Here is an 11,232-nt window from a genome sequence, read left to right as displayed (position 1 = left end):
ATTGACAAACCCAAAAAAATAACAATCACCTTTAGGCCTATATGGACTTACTCCAGATTTCTGCTTTTTCTTTGCTGGGCAAGTAGGCCTCCTGCTACTCTGTTCACATTCATCGCCTTCGTTATCTTCCCTGCTGATCTCCGCTGTTTGCGGCAGGGTTTGATGGTTGACTACGTTTTCTGCTGCTTCATTTAAAGGGGTCTCGGGCCCTCTTTTTCTTGTGAAAAAAATCCTAATTGCTTTTTGACTTATGTTCAGCATAAAATAAATTCAATACAGGTCATGCTACAGAAGATTTTGCATCATCTCAGTGGTAAAAAGAAAATGGCTGCTTCAACTGCACACAAGTTTTTTTTGTGCACGAGCTGATTGATTACATGTACGTGGGTCAGGTGACATGGAGTATTTATTTTGCATGTATTTGAATGTTTTTTCAGTGTACTTCTATTCAAAGTTATTAAAAACCAAATTAATTTTAGTAACACTTAAAGTCCTCGTGAACCGGAAGTTGCAACCGACTTTATCCCGAGAGAAACGGAATACTAAATGAGGAACAATAGTGGGCGTGGCTTTTTTTTCCAACTAGCACCTGATTGGATCTAGAAAAGTAGGTGTTTCATTCAGCCTGTCTACTACTTTTGAAATATGAAGCCAAAAATAATTGTATGGATTAACTTGCATGGATGAATTGTTCACCACAAAACGATCAATTTAGGCAAACAAAGTAAATATGGATAATTTTGATTTCATGTGGACTTTAAAAAGGTGACCCATTTTTTTTATTATTGGGAAAACGATCAGTTACTCACTTCTGACCGGTCGCCATAGGAACGCGTTAACACAAGCACATGTAGGAACGGGTTACATATGACTATGAAAATTATCAATTTAGTTTTGGCTCATTGTTTATGTGGCAGACATGGGGGAAGAAAAAAAAGATTTTTTTTTATTTATTTTTTTTAATGATAGTATATTCAGCTACTAACCAAATCCTTAAACCTTGCTAAGCAATATACGCTTATTTGATTGTCCACAATGCACTTGCTTTGATTCAATGCTTTTATTCATTTGAGGAGTGTTTCAGAAAAAGTATTGAGAAGAGATTCAAATTCAGAAGAGATTGGACTTCACTTCAGAATAACATTTTTGTAAAGATAAGATCAGAAAGAGTAAATGTAGCACAATGTAAATGTGTAGCAGGATGACAGAATATGACCTCACGCGTCCAAAACACAAATATAGTCCATTGAGGTTGAACAGGGTGCATTGTTCCAGCAATGGTTCGCTGTAGGGTGGAATAAAGAAATCAGTTACTCGGATCATTACAGTGGTGTTAGAATCAGTGGTGTTCAACTTAAGGCACTTGGTGAAATCCAAACAATTCATTTAACGTTACCGTATGATATGAAATTATAGGATTGCACTCACAGGTCCAGTTGATCTCCAAACAGTTCTCAGGAACACTAGCATTGTTCGGCTCTCCAGAGCACCAGTTGGTATAACCATACACAGTTCCATCACTCCACAACCACTCTCCGTCCTAATAAGTGAAGAGAATGAATCCAAAAAGCAGAGGTGGACAGTGACAAAACACATTAACTTGAGTACACTTTGAGTATCTGTACTTGAGTATTATTTTTTCTGGAAACTTTCACTTTAACTTTAACTTAATTTCCTTGACAGAAATGTAGTGGATAAAAAGTACGATATTTGTCTTTCAAATGTAGAGTAGAAAGTATATAGTAACAACCAACTGATGTTGGATTCTGACAGCAACCGGATTTTCATTTTCAATGTTGGGTTTTGTCTTCTAACTGTAAATTTTGTCATTGTTTTGGAGCACACTAGCTTATAGATAACAGTAAGGTTAACACTTCAAGCCAAAAAACTTTAAATACGGCACTATTTGAGGGAGCAGCCATTTGGGTGTCCTAAACCATTGTGAAGGTTATCGAGTGCACTTATTCAATCTCACATTCAATCTCACGACTGGAACTGTGTTCTAGAAATAAATGTTTTGTACTTTTGTACAAATGTACTTTTGATACTCAAGTACTTAAGTAAAAGTACATGAGTACTAATTTAAGTAAACAAGTCTTTGCAACTTTTACTTGTAACAGAGTAATATTTTACCAGTAGTATCTGTACTTTCACTCAAGGAAGGACGTTGTGTACTTTGTCCACCTCTGCCAAAAAGTGCACTACTGTAGTCAGACTTAAGCTAATGAAGTTCAGCTTTGAAGTCAAACTATCCTCATTAGAAACTTTGCCTTTGATTAAAGCAGATATTTCAGTTTAGACAAACAAATAGGTTTCTTTAGGGCACCATTTAACTTACCATTTCACCATCATGAGCACCAACCCAAGATCTTGTGGAAGGCAACAGACTGAGCAGGAAATCATTCTCTGGTTGATCATGCACAGATGCGAGATTCGCCTCAAGACTTTGACAGTTTCTCTGAAGAGACAGATTTTGTCATTTCAAAATCTAATCGTTTTTAGGAGAAAGCATAAATGACTTTAATCAACATTTTAGTCATATGCAAACAAAGTTTGCTCTGATTGATTATTTGCAGAAGAGCATTTCACTTTTAAAAAAAAAGCAACAATCCCACTTATTAAGAGTCTTTAATCTGTAGCCTACATTTATAAAATAAAAATAGCAATTACTAGAGCTGTAATTAGATAGGATTACTCTGTTGACTTAACCCACCCTTAAACCTAACCATAGCATCAAACATGTCCCACACAAACACACAATAAATACATTGTACCAAACTATTTATTTAGATGTAACGTTAGTTAAAGACACATAATATAAAGTGTTATCCAAATAACCTTGTTGTAATTAATACATTACCTCTGCTGTGATCCAGTTAACCGATTGAGAGAAGTACTTGTAGCACCGGAGTCCAAAACTTGTCCATTCATGTGGACATCCTAAATCAAGTCTGGATCGTGATCGATACCTTATTCTATTTAAAAATTAATCAAAAGTGCCCGTCTCAAACATATATCAATGATAATATTCTGGTAATATTGTGGTCAATAAAACAAAATGCATTTGCTTATAATTAACATGACAATGTGTACAAAACTAAAGTAGCCTAAATTCACGTTAATTTTTACGTTTCTGTCAGTCTGAGGTGTTGTTGCTATAACGCGTTGCTATGGGTTGCGTCACTTGTCAAGTTGTGCGTGCTTCGGTCTTGACTGACGGTCTCCGTTTTCGAGGGTCTAAAACTCCGGAGCAGTGTGTGTGGACGGCAGGCATAACCGTAGCAAAAGTTAGACGTTTTAAAATGAAACTGCACTTGTGTAAACTTATCCCACAGTCTGCTCGGGAACCGATCGCTCTCGAGCCTCTTTTTAGTGAGTATATGGCTCGACGGCAGGAAAAAAAAAAACACCAAACAATTGTTAAATTTTTTATAATAAAAGGTTGTCGATTAAAATCCACATAACACATTTTAGAAGCCTAGCTGTTTGTCATGTATACTAGGCTACACCGACCAATCGTCATCTGGCACAAGAAGTTCAAATTTTATTGGACAATGTGAAGTGGAGCGTAATTTTTTCCGGTCATTTATAAATAAATCGTTTGAAAATTTCATGGACAGACCAATTCACCTTTGGCTAAGCCCCGCCCCCCTTAGTTACTGTTGCTACCTCCGACAACTTCATCTGGGCTCTGGTTTGGTATCAACATGGCTTATGCTGTGATATGGAGCTTATATTATGACAAAATGATTTGAATTTGAATTGTGTAAATCTGAATTATTTGCAAGTGTAATCTAACAAAATTGAATTTTAGGTGGTAGTTTAAATAGTTCTGAATTTGAATTTTTTTAAACGAATATTGAACATTTGAAATTTAACAAATTGAAATGTTTTTATGGCTGAATTTTATAGACATGTATTTTCAAACAGTAATATTCAGTTTTAAAAAATTCAGATTCAAGTTTTCAAGATGAAGAAATTCAGAACTTCAAATTCAGTTTTCTAAAATTCAATGTCAAAAATTCAAGTTCAAAAATTCAGATCTGACAGAAAGTAGGTCACAGGTCATCCACAGGGAAGAGTAGATGATCTCAGAAAAGTCGAACAGAGCATTTTGGCCAATTGGGGACTGCGGAAGTTTTCCAGCGCGAACGTGGTGGTGGTTCAAGAGGTTGCCACTCTCTGACTCTTGTCATGAATCGCCCGGAGATCTATTACATGTACGACGCAGTCTAGACCGGACGCGAACGGTGCGACGCGACCCGTGAAATCCCCAACAGCACACGGATTCCCCATCCTATTTCTGACCTAGTCCCAGCTCTTTGCAACAGTCGCTTCAAGCTGTGTTGCGTCGCGCCGCTCGCGTCCTGTCTGTGTAACTGAGGTCTAGTAGACAAGCTGGCGTTCTAATCAATTTTACACAAAATGTAGGCTACTTTAAAACAAACACCAGAGACCGCTTAGACAAATGTCCCACGTGCTGAGAACGCTAACCTAACTAAACACAAAATCATTCATGTTTAAGAATCTTAACGTTACCTCCGGGCGATTCATGACAAGAGTGGACATTAAAACGCTTACGTGAAAACCGCTTAACGTGGCTCACTGTACGAAGATAGTGATATTAAAGGACCAAACTCAGTACAAATCATATTAATAAACCATACTTTGTATAAAAAATCAGATGAGCCCAGAATACCTACGCAACGCGTTTAATTGTGCGTTAGCATTTCCTTACCATAGAAAACCGTTATAAGAAAACGCTTAACGTGGCTCACTGTACAAAGACAGTGATATAAGGACCGTACACATCATATTAATAAACCATAGCCTACTATGTATAAAAAATCAGATGAGCCCAGAATATGAACGCAACGCGTTAATTTCCTTATAGAAAACCTATAAGAAAACGCTTAACGTGGCTTACTGTACCAAACTCAGTAGGCTAGCCTACGCATCATAATAATAAACCATGTATAAAAAATCAGATGAGCCCAGAATGAACGCAACGCGTTTAATTACGCGTTAAGCAAATTCCTTAATAGAAAACCGATATGAAAACGCTTAACGTGGCTTACTGTACGAAGACAGTGATATTAAAGGACCAAACTCAGTACAAATCATATTAATAAACCACTTTGTATAAAAAATCAGATGAGCCCAGAATATGAACGCAACGCATTTAATTAAGCATGTTCTATTCATAGAAAACCGTTATAAGAAAACGCTTAACTTGGCTTAATAAACCTTAAATGGTCCTTAATAAACCATAGGCCTATATGTATAAAAAAATCAGGTTTAAGGTTTATTAAGCCACGTTAAGCGTTTTCTTATAACGGTTTTCTATGGTAAGAACATGCTTAACGCGTAATTAAACGCATTGCGTTCATATTCTGGGCTCATCTGATTTTTTATACATGTATGGTTTATTAATATGATGTGTACGGTCCTTATATCACTGTCTTTGTACAGTAGCCTGCACGTTAAGCGTTTTCTTATAACGGTTTTCTATGGTAAGGAAATGCTAACGCACAATTAAACGCGTTGCGTAGGTATTCTGGGCTCATCTGATTTTTTATACAAAGTATGGTTTATTAATATGATTTGTACTGAGTTTGGTCCTTTAATATCACTATCTTCGTACAGTGAGCCACGTTAAGCGGTTTTCACGTAAGCGTTTTAATGTCCACTCTTGTCATGAATCGCCCGGAGGTAACGTTAAGATTCTTAAACATGAATGATTTTGTGTTTAGTTAGGTTAGCGTTCTCAGCACGTGGGACATTTGTCTAAGCGGTCTCTGGTGTTTGTTTTAAAGTAGCCTACATTTTGTGTAAAATTGATTAGAACGCCAGCTTGTCTACTAGACCTCAGTTACACAGACAGGACGCGAGCGGCGCGACGCAACACAGCTTGAAGCGACTGTTGCAAAGAGCTGGGACTAGGTCAGAAATAGGATGGGGAATCCGTGTGCTGTTGGGGATTTCACGGGTCGCGTCGCACCGTTCGCGTCCGGTCTAGACTGCGTCGTACATGTAATAGACCTCCGGGCGATTCATGACAAGAGTCAGAGAGTGGCAACCTCTTGAACCACCACCACGTTCGCGCTGGAAAACTTCCGCAGTCCCCAATTGGCCAAAATGCTCTGTTCGACTTTTCTGAGATCATCTACTCTTCCCTGTGGATGACCTGTGACCTACTTTCTGTCAGATCTGAATTTTTGAACTTGAATTTTTGACATTGAATTTTAGAAAACTGAATTTGAAGTTCTGAATTTCTTCATCTTGAAAACTTGAATCTGAATTTTTTAAAACTGAATATTACTGTTTGAAAATACATGTCTATAAAATTCAGCCATAAAAACATTTCAATTTGTTAAATTTCAAATGTTCAATATTCGTTTAAAAAAATTCAAATTCAGAACTATTTAAACTACCACCTAAAATTCAATTTTGTTAGATTACACTTGCAAATAATTCAGATTTACACAATTCAAATTCAAATCATTTTGTCATAATATAAGCTCCATAGAAAAAAACGGACACCCCCCTCCAACCTCTCTGGGAAACGCGTATCTGTGTTAGAAATGCCCCCGGCACAACGTTTAACCATATTTTTTATAAAACGACAACGTAATAGCCTGCCGAGACCAAAAATATGAGCCGCCTGCGTTGAAGTCAATGGAGCGCCGTGAAAAAGTGTCGGACCCGCTGTGGAGCTCGTTCTTGGCTGCGCCTTGGCTGCGCTGTGATTGGTCAATAATATACATTCTAGGGCGTGGCTTAGCCAAAGGCGAATTTACATTGAAGCGATGTGAATCTCCGTCGTTGAACTAATGGATGTTAAAATGACTAAAGCACTGCACAAAACCAGCACCAAAAGTAGCATTAAATGGCAAGTATTCAAGTCACTTGTAATGTATTTAGTCTATATTGATACACCGTTTACCATTAGGAAACTATCACAGTTTGTTAAATGAAGCCCAGGCCTATTATGTGAAGTGTAGGCTGACAACAACACGCGAAATGGTGACTATTAATATTACATTTTTGCACACACATTACTTTTTATATAAAAGTCTTATGCGCTTCAAGCTTGCATTTAGGCTATTTGATAAATAAATAAAAAACTACAATTTAAAATAATGGTTTTCTATTTTAATATACTAATATATGCCCCCTTTTTACATTTGAGCCCCTGAGGAACTCTGCACGCCCCTGATCCAGTACATAAATGTTATGGGGATTTTTTGTGTTTACAGCAAAAAAGGTTTTTTATTTTATATAAATGTAGCTTATTTCTATGTGTACTTTGACACTGAAATCCTTCATTAATCAAGCAAATATTAGTAAACGGAATCTTGTACATTCCCAAAATGTATTTAAACTAGCAAGGGTTTTCACAATTAAATGTTTTGGTTACCGCTTGGCTGCATTCCCCATGGAGAAGATAACAGAAAGAAGCAGAAGACTTCTCAGCATTGCCATGATGATCCTGAAATGAACCTAAAAATGAATAAGAAAGTTAAATGTCTGCACTCAAATGCTGTGGATTCTCGATGTATTTCAAAGATAAAGCAAATGTTATTCAGTAGGTTTCGGTTCCAAAAACTCACCTTGCTTTTCAGATTGTAGCCTTCAGAATCTCAGAGGAAGTTAATGTGAAGTTCCAGAAAGAGCCCTGCGTTTATAGCCTAGCCTACTTTACTTAGATCCGAGCGCAGAAATCATCTTACGACAGGGTTCACGTGTGATTCAGGAAACATTCGAATACAGCCAATCACATCGTGCGAGTGATCGGACGTGGATAAATGTGGCGGCTGAAAACAATCGGCATTTGAATATCACCTAAAAAATCACGGTTTAAAAGCCGTAACTTCCTCATTATCTTCACCTGGTCATGTTCCCATGACAACGCAGCACGGTATCCATCAGCTGTTCTTAAGACAGAAATGTATTATTATTATTGCTGTCAACACAACTGTTGCAAATAAATAATACATTTTATTTTTATATATAAAAAGTTTTTAAAATGTGCTTTATATACGCGCGCGCGTGTGTGTGTGTCTGTGTGTGTGTGTGTGTGTGTGTTTAATAGTAAACACATCAAAATGATAGTAATGAGAAACACATCAACATGATTTCTTAAAATATGATAATGACATTTGATTAATTGATAAAACATAAGCAAGAAATATTTTTCTTTATCTGATTCATCAGAAACAAATCTCTGAATTGCCTTTACAAAGACTTTAAACAAACCTATTTATTCATGGATTAGTGGTAAATTGCCCCCTGGATCATTTAATCTTTAATGGTGGAAGAATCTAAAGAGGATCTTAACACCACTAATCAGGGACGGACTGGGGCTAAAAAAACAGCCCTGGACTTTCTCCCAAATAGGCCCATCATCCGGTCATTCGCCTCGAGCCGTACGCGACAGACTAATCAGGATGTCCTGATACTATGCCAGATAATGCCACAATACTGTAGCCTATCAGACAAGGTATTCACAGCAAGTAACATCTCAAAACCAATGATGCAAATTGGGGTTGTGTTTATTAATGAAGCCTCAGCCTTCAAATAAAAACAAAAAATGTGCAATGCCATTACATCTGCATTGAAAATAAAATACATATAACGAAATGTCACTGGCTACAGAAACCCCAAATTACACAATTTGTAATTATAAAACATATAGTTAGCCTACTATATAGGCTACTATATACTACTATTTGTGCAGTTATTAAAGGGATACTCCACTTTTTTTGGAAATAGGCTCATTTTACAACTCCCCCAGAGTTAAACAGTTGAGTTTTACCGCTTTCGAATCCATTCAGCCGAACTCCGGTTCTGACGGTACAGTAGTTGAAATAGCTCAAACATACGTTTTTCTGTCTTCTGTAAGCATAATATTGTTCTGAGAAACGCAGCTCTGTTTGAATGCATTGTCGGCAGTGTGTGAACGCTCTCTGTGATTGATTGGTTCTGACTTGCGATATAGATATTTTTATTTGGGTGTAAATCTAAATCTATCTAAACCAATATATAGTTGATGAAACCAATATATACAAACCAATATATAGTTGATGAAACCAATATATACAAACCAATATATAGTTGATGAAACCAATGTATCTAAACCAATATATAGTTGAGGAAACCAATTTGAGGAGCCCAATGTTTACTTGAACAAACCAGCATATAAAGGAGCAAACCCATGTACACTTGATCAGACCGATGTATCTAAACCAATATATGTCTGGTTATACCAATGTATTAGAAACCAATGCGTTTGTCATTAAACCATACATTCAACCAGTAAACCAATCCATATTCACACACTACACTTGTATTATTTCCTGAACGGCTTCCCATAGACATTTATGGGTAATAAGTAGAACAAACCTTGAAAAAATAAATGAAATATTAAATGTAAACAAAAACACTTAATGCACATCTGTATTTCCTATATGGGATCAAGCAAATGTAAACTATTTAGTGTACTTTTATTTAATTTTTCAATTTTTTTATTTAATCAATTTAATGTGCCACATTTTGGTAAATGGTAAATATATATATATATTGTTGTTCGACACTACCGATCTTTATCGTAGTTATTTACTAGTGACTATCTTGACATAAATATGTTGTGTTCTGTGATTTATGTTCAAGGACTGCAATACTGAACCAGTCCGCCAGGGGCTGATAGACAGAATTGTATGTGTGGGAGAAAAGAAGGAGAAGTAGAGTGAAGTAAAGAGAAAGAAGTTAAAACCAACTATTCCTCTCGTCTGATTTATTTATTTTCATTACGGGTCTCAACATTACAAATTTTGGCGACGAGGATGTCTGCATCCGTACCTATGCCTGCATGTTTTCTTCCGACGGTAGGAGAGCCTGCCATACCGTTTTCTACATGGAAGAAAATTTTCCAAAACTACTTACTTGTCATCGGAGCGCGAGGTGACGCATGGCCTGATGCTAGACTTCGTGCAGTTCTTTTACATTGTCTCGGTACGGAAGGCCAGAGACTTTTCTACACGCTGCCAAACGGTGGTACAACTTATGATGAGGCCATGGCGGCACTTGATGCTCATTTCACGCCAAGAGTGAATGTTGTCGCTGCACGGCATAAATTCAGACAACGCGCGCAGCGCATTGATGAAACAGTAAGTCAGTTTATAGCGGAGTTACGTCATCTGGCGGTGGATTGTCAGTTCGGAGGAATGGAGGACGAAATGTTAAGGGACCAACTGATCGAACAGGTTTTTCTGGCCGCGGTGAGAGACAGATTGTTACTTGAGCCCGAACTTACATTGGAACGCGCTTCCGCGTTAGCGTTGCAAGTCGAATCGGCAGTACAAAATGCTACACTTCTTTCAACCACTGGTTCATCTCCTGCCCAGGTGCAAGCCATCTCGAAGACAAAGGGCAGTTTCAAAAGAGGTAAACAAAAGTATGAAAAAAGGCCAGAACAAACTGGGAAGCCACAGACTTCAAATAAAAGACGCTGTTTTCGCTGTGGATCAAATACTCACTTGGCCAACGCACCCACTTGTCCAGCTGCGTCTGCCACATGTCATCAGTGTGGAAAGAAAGGACATTTTGCAAAGGTATGTAAATCTGCTGCTGTCAGAGAAGTGGGGGTGCCTGAACTGACTGTACTGTGTGTAAATCAGTCTCATGGCAAAATTCGTTGCCAAGTACAGTTGGAAGGACCGCAAGGAAATAAAATACCACTTGAATTGATTGTTGATACAGGATCAAGTGTGTCCATCCTACCAGAGACCCTGTTCATGAAATACTTTGCAAATTGTGAACTGAAGGAACCTCAAGTGAGGTTAGTCACATACTCACGTGAACACTTACCAACCTTAGGCTGTTTTACTGTTTCTGTGTCACATGACGGTGTTGCAACCACAGCAAATTTCTATGTGGTCAAAACGGGTTCACCACTTTTGGGCATGGATTTAATTAAAGCCTTAAAATGTCACATTGTGGGGGATAGGATGGTTACATTATCGAGCCCCGCTGCTTCACCAGTGCTAGAAATAGGTAATACAGCAGCCAGCTCACCAGGATGTGTCAAAGGATTTGTGCACAAAGTACAGATTGATGAGTCTGTAAAACCAGTGCAGCACAAACTACGCAGATTACCACTGAGTGTACGGGAGGAGGTTTCCAAGGAAATTAATCGGTTACTGGGTGATGGAGTAATTGAAAAGATTGATG

At 37.7% G+C, this 11,232-nt stretch overlaps 1 protein-coding gene across 1 annotated transcript; it reads right to left on the bottom strand.

The window, feature by feature from the left end:
• Nucleotides 1–964: 964 nt before the first annotated feature.
• On the bottom strand, nt 965–7,852 carry LOC307005999 (ladderlectin-like). Its single transcript, XM_079626586.1, has 6 exons — nt 7,614–7,852; nt 7,421–7,503; nt 2,861–2,975; nt 2,339–2,458; nt 1,429–1,540; nt 965–1,285 (listed from the first exon to the last, which is right to left on the bottom strand). Exons 2-6 carry the CDS (start codon nt 7,483–7,485, stop codon nt 1,218–1,220), a joined length of 480 nt encoding a protein of 159 aa, XP_079482712.1. The 5' UTR covers nt 7,486–7,503; nt 7,614–7,852; the 3' UTR covers nt 965–1,217.
• Nucleotides 7,853–11,232: the final 3,380 nt, after the last annotated feature.

Source organism: Phoxinus phoxinus, assembly GCF_949152265.1.
Source record: "Phoxinus phoxinus genome assembly, chromosome: 10".
NCBI classification, from domain to species: domain Eukaryota; kingdom Metazoa; phylum Chordata; class Actinopteri; order Cypriniformes; family Leuciscidae; genus Phoxinus; species Phoxinus phoxinus.
Note: the sequence above shows the minus strand (reverse complement) of the source record. Positions and strands in the feature narration are given on the sequence as shown.

What these genes read in the sequence shown, in the direction of transcription:
- LOC307005999 (XM_079626586.1), bottom strand. Translation starts at nt 7,485, where the DNA reads ATGGCAATGCTGAGAAGTCTTCTGCTTCTTTCTGTTATCTTCTCCATG. An exon ending in ATGGGGAATGCAGCCAAGCG is followed by an intron (nt 2,976 to 7,420) that starts GTAACCAAAACA and finishes ATTTTTAAATAG; the next exon opens with AATAAGGTATCGATCACGAT. An exon ending in TTTGGAGATCAACTGGACCT is followed by an intron (nt 1,286 to 1,428) that starts GTGAGTGCAATC and finishes TCCACCCTACAG; the next exon opens with CGAACCATTGCTGGAACAAT.